Source organism: Fulmarus glacialis, unplaced genomic scaffold (assembly GCF_000690835.1).
Source record: "Fulmarus glacialis isolate BGI_N327 unplaced genomic scaffold, ASM69083v1 scaffold939, whole genome shotgun sequence".
Classification (NCBI taxonomy): Eukaryota; Metazoa; Chordata; class Aves; order Procellariiformes; family Procellariidae; genus Fulmarus; species Fulmarus glacialis.
The window spans coordinates 1-16,119 of NW_009233616.1; the positions used below are offsets into that span (position 1 = coordinate 1).

The 16,119-nt window shown below is 38.6% G+C and overlaps 1 protein-coding gene across 2 annotated transcripts; it reads right to left on the minus strand.

The window, feature by feature from the left end:
• Positions 1-2,160: 2,160 nt before the first annotated feature.
• On the minus strand, positions 2,161-13,277 carry TRAF6 (TNF receptor-associated factor 6, E3 ubiquitin protein ligase). Of its 2 annotated transcripts, XM_009585356.1 has the most exons (7): positions 12,982-13,277; positions 7,141-7,291; positions 6,372-6,530; positions 5,405-5,476; positions 3,951-4,028; positions 3,000-3,104; positions 2,161-2,930 (listed from the first exon to the last, which is right to left on the minus strand). In XM_009585356.1, exons 1-7 carry the CDS (start codon positions 13,275-13,277, stop codon positions 2,223-2,225), a joined length of 1,569 nt encoding a protein of 522 aa, XP_009583651.1. In that variant the 3' UTR covers positions 2,161-2,222. The 2 variants fall into 2 exon arrangements, with proteins under 2 accessions (XP_009583651.1, XP_009583650.1); XM_009585355.1 differs by having other exon boundaries at positions 2,161-3,104.
• Between the last annotated feature and the right edge of the window lie 2,842 nt (positions 13,278-16,119).

Genomic DNA, 16,119 nt, shown 5'->3' on the forward strand with positions numbered 1-16,119 from the left:
AAAAAAAAAAAAAAAAAAAAGAGAGGAGAATGGTAGTCTTTGAGCATCTTGAAAAAACATGGATAACTAACATAGCTTGAAGATGACTGGAGAACTAGTGTACAGTGCCTTCTGTATATACTGGGTCTGGGCACTGTCAGGTACATTAAAAGCTCTTGGTTAAGAATGGTTTAACCCCTAGGAATGCCCTAACTGAAGACACTCCGAACCAATTCAGCTAATAGGATGAGGCTATTCAGTATAAAAACTACTTAAGAGGTTTAAAAAGACAGTATTAAAGTATGGATCTTTTCCTATTTTGAGTAATATATGCTCACCTGTCCTCTAAACACACAGAACACACGAAATAAGTCAATGACTGACTGCATTAGCCAGGAAGTTCATGTTTCAGTAGTGACAATATTCCACTGAACACAATCCCTCTTCAACTAATAAGCTCTATCTGCAAAATAAATTTTACTCATCTGGATATGATGAACAAAGTGGTAGGTTGGGTCCTGGAACTTTTAATCTCATGCAGGCAGGCAGAGTATCCTCCCAAATCAATAGCCTTGTATGTATTAAGTATATGCACTTTCCCCACTGATGATCCCCATGGGATTGCTTTGATGAGGCCAAATAGTTGGAATACTCTTCAGTATCTTTTAAGTTGCAGTGTCTGAAGTCTTTAGGTGGTTTCCCTAGCTTGGAGAAAGAATATACATATGCTTATGTATGGCTTAGTTCTTCCTTCGGTATCAGACTGTGCACTTAAGTTATGGGGTGAACAAAACTTTTTTCTTCCCTCCTTTTAAAGACAAGATTCAGAACTTTATCAGCACCATGATAAGTTAAAATTTTTAGCACCAGTGAACTTGAACTACTCAGCTTTGACTGGTCAAAACTAACATTTATATGGCATACAAACAATCAGTACAGAAAACAGTAATACACACAACGTTAGGAAGCTCATGAATTCTTGACATAGTGAATCTAGTGTTTGGTAAATGACTAACTATGGAAGCCAGATTTTTTCCCTAAGAGCAAACAGGATTGCAATTTTTCCTCACACCGTCTATAATTAATAGGCTTTTCTTCCCCTCCAAAGTGTTGAGGGTGGCCCAGCTCCTACTGTCTAATGGGACAGGAAATACCCACCACAGCTGGATGGTGATACGGCCAGCTGTCCACTGAGAATTCATAGGAGACGACATAGGTCATACGTCACGCAGAACACCAAGAGATCACTCGAACGGATGCAGGTCACAAGTTCAGCTTTGGTACAAATTCAGGTTTCAACAACAGTAAGCCAAATTCTGCATCACCCTATCTAGTTAGTACAAACCTTTGCTCATGTATCCACTCACAACCTGAAAAATGTCCAGCCCTAGGAGGAGATCCCACCAGCACAAAGGTATCTCATTCAAATGCTACGCTTTTATCTCTCCGGTGATGGCGACTGACATTCTGGGCGCAGAGCACACACTTACAAAAAGATTTATCAAAATAAAGAGAATTAGGGGGGCACTTTCAGACCACGTTACAAATATTTCTTTAGTGAACTCGGCTCAGAGTCATTTAGCCTTCTCCACAACACTACCACATGTCTTTGAGAAATACCAGCATCAACTCTACATTGACATGCAACTTCCTGAAGCTAACTCCACAGAAGGGAAGGGTCAAAGCATACCTCAACCCTAGGTGATGTGAGCAAAGTCTTAGCCTGACTTCAGATTTCAAGAGAAGCACAGCCAATTCAAAATTCTAGATAAGCCAATACAGAAACTGTCTCAACTTTCCCAACCTCTGTGAAAAACAAATGAGCAAACAAACCAACCCTCATCTTTATTAATTTAGCTACTTCCCTGCTACCATATCTATTCAAAGGCACTGAGGCGAAAAGATTTACAGGTCTTTTCTGATATGACTTAAGTTTTACCAAACTGAGATGTACAAGTACTTCAATAGGATTTTCCTGTAGGCAATTAAGTTTTGATTAACAACACTTCATTTAGCTTGCTACAGAAGTAGCTTATTACTTTAATAGAGAACAATACCAAATATTTGAACACATGACCTCATACAGAAAAAAAAGTATACGAGCAACAACAAAGTTCTATTCAGGTGAAGATCAACTATGCTGGCAACTATGATCTTTTACAAATGCAGCCTATGAAGCACGCCTGTAATCTGTGGTGAAGAACATGACTAGTGGCTCCATTCCTCTAGTTAAGACTTACAGGCTACATAGCTCCATCAGTACTACGAGCTTGAAATCCTTCTCTGCGGAGACTGTTTAAATCTAGACGCGTTAGAACTTCGCAGCGCACCAGAAGGGTATCATCCTTTATAAAGGTTCTTTGTTTCAGCGTTTGCAGGTGCATGAAAGTCACATAACCAAAACCTTTTGGATTGCGCTGAATTGTTGGTCTCTGGAAGGCTAGTAACTCTGGCTTGGCTTCCATTACTTCTTCATGATTCTGCCTTTCAGGGCCTTCTGATTGATCCAAAATAGAAAGTCGTATAGTGCCTTGGAAAGGCCAAGGCAGGTGGCTGTCATATTCTCCTTGCATAGTGTGGACAAACAGAGATATAAAATTAGCACAACGCTGAGCATTTGGTAATTGGATATGCAGGCGCAAACACAGCTTGTAGCCAGGCTTTCCAGTATAGAAGCCAGGACTGTGCATCACAACAGGTCTCTCTTCTTCCTGGGCTTTCTGAAGTCCACTGAAGTTCTCAATCTTCCAGATATAAATGCCATTACATTGCTGTGCCTCCATTTCAGTAATCTTTCCCTCCAAATTTCGGATAGTACGTTTAAGTTCTGCCATGTGAGTGTTCTGAGTCTCCATTTTAGCAATGAGTTCTCTGATTTGGTGATCCTGCCTTACCAGACGACCTTCCAACTGCTGAATGGTTTCTTTAAAGTTTTCAACTTCTGGATTACACTCATATGCGGCATGTGACACGTGCGAGAAGAGGGCAGGCTCAAAGGGTAGGCCATTGATGAAGGGTACGGGATTTGTAGCAGTAACACTGGTATTTTGAAAACTCTGAGCCATCATTCTCATGTGAACCTGAGTGAACTCCTGCATATGTCGCGCCAGTTCGTTCCTTTGCATCTAGAATTTGAGAGATGTGGCATTAGGAACATATCAAACATTATTTGCAATCACATCTTAAATGTAGCTCTGAAGAAAATCAAACTACTAGTTGCTTCTCTTTATGTGATAAAAACTGGAATGTGAATCAAGGACAGGTGATGTGACAAAGTAGCACTTTACCAATGGAGGGCTCCAAATTTAAGATCACTGTTATGACAAATGAAAAAAGAAGTTCAAATGCCAGTAGGCAAATATTGTTCAACTCAAAATAGTGACATGGTGAAAAAGTGCTAGTGATAAACATACATTTAGTATCTGTGTTCTAAATCAGCATTGTATTCCCTTCATGGATTTGCTAAAATGCTCCACAGTACCAAATACAAAGGTGTACGAAAACTGGGGGGGAAATGATGAAGGGAAAAGATCCATTTTTACAAAGAGGTATTAAACCACTAGATATAAGAGTATCCAGATTAAATAATTTTAGAATTTAATCAAATTTAAAGCACTGTCAGGTTTTCTTCACTGAACTCAAAGAGCCACAACTGTATTTTGTCACAACTTTGGAAGAAATGTTAGAAGCTATTTTATTGACATGAAAGCTGAGAAAACACTCATGGATTAATAAAAGCAAGTTCATGAAGCAAATCGTTCACAGAGTTTTTAGATTTGAAAAGGACTTTTGAAAGGCAATATATCAACGTGTAGTGTTTTAGAATTAAGATACCTCAAAACAAAAAAACCCACAAATCACTGAGGATTTGGGCTGGTGAATAGTCGCATTCATAGGAAAACACATTAAAAAAAAAAAACAACAAAAACATGCAGAAGGTCTGCAAGTCATGATTCTGATAAAAGGCTTACCTTTTCAGGACACCCAAAGGCACTGTAAAAACATGGCACTGGGGCAGTAGGACAATCGTTGTCATAATGGTTAGGCATCTAAAACAAATCACATTTGAAATGAATTTTTCCATCAAGAGTATTCTTTTATAACATCCTAAAAGAATACGGCTGGATGGACTCTGAATAGGTACTGGAAGCCAGATCAGTTTATACCTATATCATTTCTCATAGAAATACGGAAGTTTTGAACAGAAATGTTAGCTGATGATAAAAATTCTACATCCTCCTTGTATGTGCTTTAACAGTTCATTGCCTTTGTTCTTACATTAGGCATCAGAAAGCATTCAGTTTTCTTTCTAAAACAAATGCCTTTTGTTTCTAGCCTATCCTAAAGCTAGATTCACAGTCCATTTCCTTCCCTTCTGAAGCACTACTTGCATATACTCGTGTCTCTCTTCATTATCCTCTTCCTCAAAAAGCTCATGTTACTTCAATTTTTCTTACGGTCCATGTTTTCCAGACCCAATTATCTCACTGCTCCGGATCCTCCCCATCCATCCCCACCTCAAAAGCTGGACAGCTTCAGCTGAGGCTTTACGAGCCCTAAACAGAGCAAAGGATAATTCTGGGTTTCACAGGCAAAATATCCTGGGTTATATAAGATATTATTGTTTAAATATCACGATGAAGTAGAACACAAGCTTAATATAATTAATGGTCAGCCATTAATTCTAAACCATTACCTAGTTTAGTATTCTCTGTTCCCTATTTTTGCAGTTCATTATTCTACCTAACAACAGATTTTTGCCTTTGTCGTTTCTGAACTCAATCCTGTTTTTCAGAGTATTTCTCCAATTTGACGAGATCATTATTTTAACCCAGGTCATTAACATAGTTGCCATCCCATTCAAACAGGGATAGGCTGCAAATTAAACAACATTTATAATTTTCCTGTCAATGAAGTAAGTTATTATTGAATAGAAGAAATAATAATGGCTATTACAATAGTAATGGACAAGCAGAATTCCAGCCAGCATCTACAGTTTGGTAGTGAATTATTTATAGCTGCTTTCCAAGAGTGGCTTTCCAGTTACAAATACTCTCTGACTCTGCCCAAATCAAAGCCTTGTCTTCTAATGTCAGCCATAACCACTGGCAGCTGCTTGGTATTCTTTAATCTCCATTCAAGATCAAAAACAGGCAGCATGGCCCCTGTCAAGAAGCAGTATAGCTAAACAACGTGATTTGCAGCCAAAAATCCTACAGAGGTTTACCAGACTGCAATTTCAAGCCGGAGCAGCATTTAAAAGAGTAGTAAACCTGCACTGGATGCAACATTTTCAGAGAGAGACAGGTAGAGATTTATTAGCTAGAAGACAAGCTGTTTCTTCAAGTTTAATTTCAGATTAAAGAAGCAATGTGAATACAAAACATCTGACCCAGATTAAACACAGAGAAAGGTAGTCTCTTACCTGCTCTCTGATGAGCACTGTGTTGCAATATTCACAGAAGACATTGGCGAGTGGGCAGGTTTGGTCATGAAGCTTAGTTATCAAACAGAGGAAAAGAGAGGAAAGAAAGAATCAATAAAGTTACACAAATTAAGAGAGTCCTAATTACCTCTGATAAGACGTTAAATTTTTATTTACATTTCAAATTTCACATTTAGCTGTATGCAACTGTGAAACAAAGAATCCCCTTTCCCTGAATAATTAAATTACTGATTTTTCCTGGACTCATACAAGAGATGCATAAAGTTGCAGATATTTTATTTCCTAAAGCTCTTATGCTCCAAAGGAGTCTGAATTCATGCAGAATTTTCTGAAATTCATGTTCAATTGTAGTGGAACTATATAAAAGTTTTTTTTGTATTGTTGGACTATATGAGGTATTTTTGTTTGACAATTCACAATATGATATCATAAAATTAATAGCCCTTGAGATAAAACACATCCATATACAGATAAAGAAATGGAAGCTCAAAAAGGAAAGGACTATCCTCAGTATCACCCAAGTAAAAAATGCAGAACCAGGAGAAGAATTCAGAAATGATCTTGGTCTCGTATGTTAGCAGATATCCCCAAAAGATGCATCTCCTGACGCATCCTTTCTGCCAGGCATAAAAACTGAAAATGTAAATATTGCTTTGTGTGTTACCTTGGCAGTAGATACCGGCCTCTCTGATGGTAAGGCCAAAAATCAATGGTTCTTACACAAGTCTTTTCACACCACAGGCTTCCCAAGAAGTTTGTATTTAAGCACAATCCTCTCCCCAGCTTTTGCCTGTTCTAGACTAATCTCCTGAGTTTGTAGCTTCTCACCTGTGCACCACAAAGAGCTCTTCTAGACCAAAACCTTTTTTTTTTTTAACCTGATGCTCCATTTACAAGCAAACCCCATGTGAATGAAGGTTGAAAAACTGAGACTCCTGCTAAGTACCTCTTTATCTTCATAGGCCATACATGTGGCACAGTTTGGACAACAGACTTGACGCCTCGGACACTCCTGTGTCATGTGCTCTTTCAGATGGTTCTTCTGGAAGGCTCCTTGGCACTGTGGGCATTCCACAGTGGAAAAATCACACTGCAACTGGTGGTCCTGAACAAGGACAAAAGAGGGATTTGATACTACAAACAGCTGCTATTGTCTCATCTGTTTTCAAGATAAAGCACAGTACAAGAGGAACAAATTGCAATCTTTCCTTCATACAAGCAAATCCTTAGACACTTATGCTGACTTCACCAACGGCCTGTTATTGACCCATTACTAAGATCAGGACTTCATGTACTCAGAGCTTTAAGAATGCTCTCAGGTAAAAATTCAGCTTTATGTTTATCCTTTTAACTTTGTAAATTATTTTCCAAAACAATTATTTCAACTAATACACCTAGCTGCTTTGAGGGAATATTAAACTAACTTTAGGGAACTTGTGTGAAGTACAGATACAGCGGATCAAAACGCAAACATGAGTGATCCTAAAGGAAAAGCTGCATTAGTACAATTTTCATGCACTATGATGTTCACTTGAGAATCACCTAACTACAATTAAAGACTCATCAAAACCCAAATGCATGTAGCTATAGTCTTGAATGAACAACGCATTGAATCAGCATAAACAGGTATCAGGTATGACCATCTATGTTAAGTTATTTTGAATTTTTACTTGTCCATGAAAACAAGGTTCCATATTTTCAAAACTAATTCTCACCTCTAAATGCCTCAGCTCCATCTTCATACTGCAGCCCTTGTTGGGACACTTAACCATTAATGAAAGGATTTCCCGTTTAGCGAAGTTGTCAGGAAAAAGTTGATTTTCGAGCAGAATTTCGTTGTCTACTGGACATTTGTGACCTGCATCTCTACAACGCAGAAAAGAAAGGAAAAAGAGATTCCAAGTTTCCTTTGCCCTTCGTTTAAAATATTTTTACACCAGCAAGACATTAGTGGCCAAATTATAACACATTAAGAAAGTCTTTGAAAACAATGGCATTTATGTGGCAATTACCAGAAAATACGCAACGTACATCAGAGGAATTGACAAAACGCACGTTTCACTAGAGGTGGCATGACTGGGATCGCAGCATTTTTCTAATTCAGTAGTTTTTATTTGGACAAATGCCATGATAGATACTCTGGAAATAAACTTGAGGAGGATGTAAAGAAACTAAGAACTTACGGTCCCATTTCTTTAAGTACTTCACATAGCTCAAACATCAAAGAACATTTCACATACTATTTCAAAACAATCTTTTAGAGATTCTTGGACCTTCTCTCCTTTCTTTCTCACTTTATAAACAGCCCAGGTGATCATGGCTTAGAGAAAAAGCAAAAACGTCTTTTTTTTTTTTCCAGATTCTCTTCATCTATTTGGCATTACTTTTCATATAGCCCATTTCGCTGTTTTTGTTGTAAACCCATTTGATCGGTTGGTCATCCTTCAATTTGTTTATTTATACAGCAAAAAAGGGTGAAAAAACTCCAGACACAAAAATTACTAATAACTATGAAAATTACACTGGATTTGGAACTGGGTGTTGTATCTGAAGCCATTTTAACTGCAAAAAACCGTAAGTCAGTGCTAACTGGAGAAAGTTTGGAGTCTGATGGTGGAACACGGGTGCATGCAACTTGCACAAGAGAACAGCCTGTTCCACTTTGTCAGGTTCTGTCTACCTGCATTTAAACACAAAAATCATTAGAAATGGAGTAAAAAACGGATCACCTCCACCAAATTTTCCTTTAAAAAAAATCCAGTTTCAGTTCATTTCTGAAAGCAGTAGGTCAACCTATCTATTCACAATTAAGTAATACAGTTAAAGAGGCATGAAGGATCAAAGCTTCTGAGCTGAAGCGCTAATGGAAACAGCAATAAAATGGAAAAATACATGGGGTGGAAAAATGTCAGAGCGCACTTGTGGTGCAAAGATCAAAGGCCAGATCATTGTCACTGCTTGCAAGCATGAGGGGAAGTAGAACCTAGTGGGCTGTGGAGACCAGGAGGGAATTTGTGTTCTTTGTTGGAGAAGGAAACAATTGCTCAGCAACTCCTTCATCAGCAACGTTGCTAGAGGAAGCGGGGGTAAAGTTGAGACTTCAGAAAGAGACAATGAACTTCCTTTCCTAGGTTTTGCTTGCAAGAGCCAGCTTGCCGCAAGTCTGATAGTCATACTCCTAAACAAGTGGAAAAAAGAAAATATCTAGCATGCTCCCTGAGCTACCATCAGCGTGCTGATCTTTGTCACAACCCAGAAATGTTCCCTCACTTTGCAGGCAACCTACAGGAAATCAGTTTTCACAGGTGTAACTCGGTTACAAATACCCTGTTTAGTGAAGTATAATGATAGTTCAGTAGGCCTGCTGATAAAACTGCAGTCTTATTTCTACATAGAAAAGCTAATCATGTATAACAACAGCCAACAACAGATTAATTTTAAATCATGATTACCAGATCCCCAGTTTAAATAACTAGCAGACAAAGGGTAAAATAAGAATGAGTGGCAATTTTCCAGTTATTATAGTAAGGAAAGAGCAATAACTAATTGTAGTATATTAAACAGACTTCAAACACCATTTTCAAGTATTGGGATTGCGTTTAAAAGGCTGCTTAGATCCATCTACAGGCAAAGATGTTGCTATACATTTCCTATCACAGAATTAAGTTTACGTACCTCAGTTCTAATTTACATTACAGTGGAGGCTTTCCTATGCTGGAATTATTTATCACATTGGGCTGTGCCACCCACAACAGTACTTGTAAAACAATAATAATCTGCTACAAAGTACAATGAATATTCCTATAATTTCCCTTGAAATTAGAATACAGGTATGAGAAGTAAAGCCAGAATAATTTTGTTTGAAGAAAAAGCCTGCTCCGTGATTTTAGCAACTGAGCAGTTTAGCCTAGAAGCTGAAACAGTTGGCATACACTTTAACTGCAGCCATGTCGTCTGTTTAATGAACGCTAACCCCCAAAGCTTTCTTTGCTGCCCCTTGTCAGCTCATAATTCTGCTTTTCCGACAAAGGTACTACAAGCCCTAAGTCAGCTTTGACCTAAGATATAGGAGAAGAAAGACTAGAGTGAAATTTAATCAGCCACTGCATCTGAACTTGGTTCTTCTAAAATTTCTCATCCAGTACTTTGTAGACAGTAACATTTGTAAACTATTATTTGTAGTTACTTAGGTAGATAAGCTTCTTCACTACCATGACTCATAGCACTTCCAAGCACTTCAGACAGCTTTATTTAAGATGCCAAGATTTTCTGCGAGACAAACATTTACTGTGATCAAATCCATCTGGTCTAGTCATGTCCCTCACATAAGATCTAAGACTTCAGCCTTTAAAAGCTTTTTAAAAAATCTTTCTAGTTGCAGCCACAACTTCTTCAACATGGACAATTGCAATTGTTTGTGTAAGTCACAAGAAGCAATTACTCAAAAACTGCTTGTCCATCCTTTATCATTTAAAATCCTTAATCTCTGTGTTCACTTGAGCTAGACAGTGGGGAAATGAGGAGTAAACAGAAACCATTTTTTCCTGATCAAATACAGGCTGTGACAACCACTTAATGAAAAAAACAGTGGACAATTACAATTGTTTGTGTAAGTCACAAGAAGCAAAACTGCTTGTCCATCCTTTATCATTTAAAATCCTTAATCTCTGTGTTCACTTGAGCTAGACAGTGGGGAAATGAGGAATAAACAGAAACCATTTTTTCCTGATCAAATAAAGGCTGTGACAATCACTTAATGAAAAAAACAGTACTTAGAGAATGTAAAAAATCACCTTCCATTTTCATTTTTAGTTAGTAGAAGCTTCTCAATAACATCAATCAATATGGTACTGGAGACATTACATACTCCAAATCAATATTGTATTGTAGACACTACGTACTCCAAATCAATAGCTTGATCCATGGACCCCAATTAAGCACGCAATTCAGCCCTTCAGGGATTCAGAGGGGTCTGGCACTTTGTCTGCTCTGCTTTCACAAGCATTCACTTAAACTGCACTCTAACGACAGATTTCAGTGGGGAATGAGTGAAAACATTTATTATCAATGAAACATCTGAAACATCACAGTAATGATCTATAGTCTCCAAGATGAAAAATGCTTTCCACCTGTGTTTAGCAGTCACTGAAACAGTCAACACTATCTATAGAAATGAATTAAAATAGGGAAAGGGTGTAAAAGAAGCAAAAGCTTCTGGTCATTGAAACTGTTTGCAGACCTAAAACTCTGAGCAGAGCAAATGCTCTGTTAATTGAAAAAGGAAGAGAAACCATTTCCCATGCCTGGGGTTTAAGAAGGAAGTTTCTCTACCTGCTACGAGATGTTGTGTTCTGCGCATGGGTTCACTGCAGTTCCTCACTCAGTCCTGTGGTAAATTCTAACCAATGACCGTTAACTGTGCAGCTCATCAGCAGAAGCAGAGGGATTAGAAAACAAGATCATCTCAGCTGTTAAGGATTTGAAAGACTAGAAATGAGACACCCACTTTTGGTAATTTTAAGTTTAGTCATTTTCCTCTCAGTTTTCAACCTAGGAATTCCATTGTCTTTGAAATGATTGGTGAGTAGAAATTGCTAAGCTCAGTATACTTAAGTACTGACTAATTTACCTTCAGGATTTATAGACATCATATTCCCATGAGAAAGTTTAAAGATTTCTTTTCTTTTTTCCAGAAATACCCAAGTTAGAGAAGAGTATAAAAACTGCTACTGCTAACAAATAGAGCAAGCTCAGAGAGCGCAAGTAAGGAATTCCAAAATTTAATGGCCTTTATTAGTATCAGCATCTAATTAAATGCTTACAAGTATGCATGAAATTATGTACATTAACCTCTTGAAAGAATTTAGGTTGGAATGTGCAAAGCAAAGGCCAGAAAGTGAAGCCAACTGCTTGCGCCTACGGAACTGGATTACAGTCAAAGCCGACAGGTTCAGGATTGGGTTTTTTGCCTTTTTCCACGCACCCGGCTGACGCAAATACCATTGAGTGATGCAGCTGGGTAAGGCCTGACGTACTTTTCTTGCAGAAGTAGGAACATCGTGAAAAAGGCAAGGGACTAAGGGAGCAGGGTTGTCTTATGCTATGGTTAGTGGAGAACTGAGTATCTCTCAGCTTCCTCTGCAGAATCCACAGGCGAGTCACTTCTCATGGGTGAACGCTGGTGGTATTCTGCATATTCTGGATAATGAATTTGCATCCTTTTCTCAGAAATATTGATGAAACTAATGTTAACAAGAACAGTGCTGCAAACACACACAAAAAATTTCCGCGCTTGCTAGAAAGGAAAATAGCCTGCTCTTTTGCTATCGTAACTAGGGAATGCAAAACTAAGTTTGTCTTCTCATACTCAGCTCCAACATTTCCCTCCTTGATCTAAAAGGGATGCCGTAAAGAAATACAGTAGCATCAGATACAACAGCAGCAGAAGCTACAGAGAAGCCCACAAAACCCACAAAATACGTATTCAGAAAACATTGCTGCTGGCATACTATTGAGCTACAAATGATGGACCATGGAGAAAAAGAAATGGTATAGAACTATGGATAAAAGGTATGGAAAACCAATCAAGAAAGCACTGTCCGTTTTGCATGCTAAAAATAAATGCCTGGGAAAAACAACGTTGTACAGTAACACTGAAGACAGTTTGATGATCTTTACACAAAGGTGTGCAAAGGTTGGAAGGTTGGAAATCAACCAATTCTATATGTGGGTCATTAAATATTTAGATTCCTACCAAAGTACTGTGACATTTGAGCTGAGTGAGCACTTGATAAGAAAAACTTTGGCTTATGCTGAGAAGGAAAAACCCTACAGCATAATATCTAGCCTTCTATCAATGTGTTCCAATACTCACCGACACGTGTGGGACACTGATGACTGTATTCCAGGTTTGAGGGAAGTACACTCTATCAGTGTACTTTCTGCCCTTCCTTGCTCTTTCAATCATTCATTTTTATGAGCCCAGCCTGTTCTTGCCTTCGTACCTCATTCCCACTCCCCCTAGTTTCCTCTCTCAACGCTTTGTTCGAGACTATTCTCTCATTACATTCTCTCTTCCAGCTCGACAAGGAAGCAGCTGATTTCAAGTGAAGAACTGAAAGCATGAATTGCCGTATCTGCACCAAGAAACCATGTTGTCTGGAGCTGCCTGTAGTTATCAAGAGAAACAATCATAGGGAAGAGACAAGTTTCATAATCCTGGGCTGAAAATGGGATTTATTTGGAGGATTTGGCTACTTTTTTTTTTGATTATTATTTAATGTTTACTCAATCAAATTTTTAGATTCATAACCTGGGTAAATTTGTATAAATGGCAAAATATCTAAAGCTCATACAACTTCCAAACTCATGACATTTTGCCCATACATGGTGTTTATTAGAAAGCATCTTTAATGAATTATAAATTCCCAGAGTTCTACTAGCACTCGCTGGTTATGCACCTTAAGCAGTTCCATTCAGTTTACATTGCCCTTAAACTGCTCTTCTCTGGTAAGTGAATTTCTTCGTAAAAGCAACTTCCATAAATTTTCCTTTACCTTATTGATTTGACAATGCAGCCTTTGCAGAAACGGTGTCCACATGGTGTCTGCACTGCTTCCCGAAGAGCCATCAAACAGATTGGACACTCATATTTACTTTCCAAGGGCGGATCAAACTCCACATCATATCCTTGTGTTTCCTCTGTGAAAGAACTTGGAGGGTTTCCAGTCCCGCTGCTGACGCTTACGCTGTCTTCTTTCGCTCCAACGCTGCAGGCACTGGCCATGGCTGCACAGCAGCCACTTTCCACGTCTCGGGCTCCACAACTGTTATCACTATATAGCAAGCTCATAGTAGCTAATCGAGTGCTACGCAGAAACGCTCTGCAAGATGACAAAAAGATGTGTTAATTTAAAATATTCCAAGACCTTCCTTTCCAGTGAAGAACAAATTTTATTTCTGACCAGAAACACTGGAGCAGTGGTGCAGATTTGGTTCTACTCTAAATCACTGGTTTTGTTTTGTCCCAGTTTCTGTTATCGATCTTTTTTACTTATCTTGTGATATATAGGAAAGAGCACTGCATCCTGTCAGCCTAGTTCAAACACAAACACACATACCTTTCTGTAATCTCTTTCATCTGACTACCTAATTTCTGCAAAAAGAGGAATACTCTTTCTCCTCGCTACGTTTACTGAAAATGCCTCTTTACCTCTTCGGTATTATTTACTTCTAAAGCATTCAAATATAATTTGCGTGAAAAATGCTGTACAAAACCAAGTTTTATTGGATGACAATAGCTCAATTCCGTATTTTCCTTGCAGTGAATAGATGCTATTTAACATTTTCTGTATACAGCAATTCACAGTATAGGTTTCAAAACAGTTTAAGGTGCATGTCCACAAATAAAATGCAAGTCCAAGTACCCAAACCCAGCAGATGCTGTGCTGCAAATGAAATTCAAATGTACAGCACTGCTGATAACATTTTAAAACTGCCACTAGGACTTTAAATTGAGTAAGAAGCTACACATGAGGTAAGGCTAATACTTCCACAGCTCAAAAGCTATCTACAAACTACCAGTACTCAGAATTCTTGCTCTCCTTTCTCTCCTCCTGTCTAGCTGGCAGGGAGGACAAGGATCATGACTGTAAGAACAGAAGATAAAAGTCACATTTCCCTGAAGAGCAGTGAATGGCATAGTAAAGCCTGCTTTTAAATTACTGCTCACAAAGCAGGCTGAACTAAAAAAATAGGTATGAAATAAAAAAAATGCTGGTTATCCCCAGATTGCCAACGTTTCTATATTGAATGAGGGAACTTTAAAGAAATGTCTGAACAACAAATATAAATTCTAAAAGTCCAAGAAATTTTCCTCTCCCTTGATTTTTTAATGGTTACAACCATTTTTTTAGAATCCTACTGTGGTTAGTTTTCTATAAATGACTTTTCTTAGAAACACAGAGGTTATCACCAGGTGCAAGGCAGTCTGAGTAGGCTGAGGGTTACAGAGCCAGGCATGCAAAACTGGCCCACTAAGCCCAGATTTGATCTTCTTTTGCACAGCACTATAGGCAAAGGTCTCTTGCAATGTTCACCTACTGCATTCACTGTAATACCATTACACCATTTAAAGCATTTTATGGAAGGAAATCTAAGGATTAATCAAGAGCTGAACTGTAAGGCTTGTTGATCTGCATCACTACTGCAGACTCTGAGGGCAGCGAGGGATGCAGAAGGAAGAGGGTTATCTTGACCATAAGCTCACAAAACTGAACTTTGTCAGTTTTTTCAGCCTTTATCAGAATTTGACAAGTCTTTTTAACAAAATGTTCATGGATAGGAGGAGGACATACAGGTAGTTTTATTTGGGTACTTATTATATGATGCCTGAAGATTACATCAACAGAAATACTAATCACACAAAGCCTCAGCTAGCATTTACTGGAAATACATTTTGAACACATGCAACGTTACAGAAATGTGCTTTAGGCCACCTCCATAATAAACAATTAGCAATACTGCCCATGCTAACAGTGTATGAGCTATTTTTTTTTCCAGTTATCCAGACTGAAGAAAAAAAAAAAGGCCGATCTACCACAAAACCAAACAGGCAGTTACCATATTTAGGTCCGTTACAGTTAGAATCAAAGCAGAACTTTTACTCTGTTGTGTAAATATGTGACTTTCCATTTTGTTGAGGTATGCAGAGGTATGAGAAGTATCTGAAGAGTAGCGTTCCTGACATTTCCAAAATACCGTTAAGGTACAGAGTCTCAAAGCACAGTTTGTCAGTTTAGCGTTGTGCTGAACTGGTCAGCAATGCTCACCTTATGCAGAAATAACTCTATAGCAGAGCTGTCTGGAACTGCATCCAGGGAGCGATGTTTACTTCTATTCCTGTTCTCTGCCCCCATGTATTATCCCTATACATTATCTACCACAACAAGCTTTATAATCAAGGCTCCTAAACACAACAGCAATACAAACTAAACACCAAGTAAATTCTCAGCTTCAGGCACAGTCCAACAACGATCAGTTTAATCCCATGGAACTGAGCGGCTCCCCCAGTGACTTAGAATGGAAGCAGAAGAATCAGTGCTGAGAGAGATGCTCTGTTACAGAAAGATTTTTTAGACTGCCATTTGTAGGTCTCTTTTCTCCGGAGGAAAAAAGCCAACTTGTTTCCCTTGTTAAACTAACATAACTTTTATTTAACAGCCGCTGCAGAGGATGATTCGTCCACAGGCCGTATTTCATGAAAAATCACAGGAACTAAGTTGGGCCAATGGAGTGGGAACGTCGGTTTGCAGGGTATCAGAATCCACAGGCCAGCGTAGGGCTGAAAAACTCACATTATTCTAAGCCATAAGGGTATATTTAGTGAGACTAAGAAAGGGAAGAGGAACATACATCCCTTTAGCAATGTCACAAAGGAATTCAGGAAGTCTCAAGGAGGAAAATACAACAGCTTTACCCAAATTCAGCTGTCACGTTAATTGCAAAGAAGCGCGCGACTCTTCCCTTGGGCTGTTCCTGGGGAAAAAACATACTATTTGAAATATTGTTCTTATGAGGAAGAAAACGGGACCTGACTCAGTACAATCTTGATAGTTGAACACTGTAGATTTAAGTGCGGTGCAAGTGGTGCTCTCTTTGCCTGCTCAGATTGTTTCTATAGACATAGCAGGTAT

What these genes read in the sequence shown, in the direction of transcription:
- TRAF6 (XM_009585355.1), bottom strand. Translation starts at nt 13,277, where the DNA reads ATGAGCTTGCTATATAGTGATAACAGTTGTGGAGCCCGAGACGTGGAA. An exon ending in TGGCCTATGAAGATAAAGAG is followed by an intron (nt 5,477 to 6,371) that starts GTACTTAGCAGG and finishes TTGATAACTAAG; the next exon opens with CTTCATGACCAAACCTGCCC. An exon ending in CCTTTGGGTGTCCTGAAAAG is followed by an intron (nt 3,105 to 3,950) that starts GTAAGCCTTTTA and finishes CTCAAATTCTAG; the next exon opens with ATGCAAAGGAACGAACTGGC.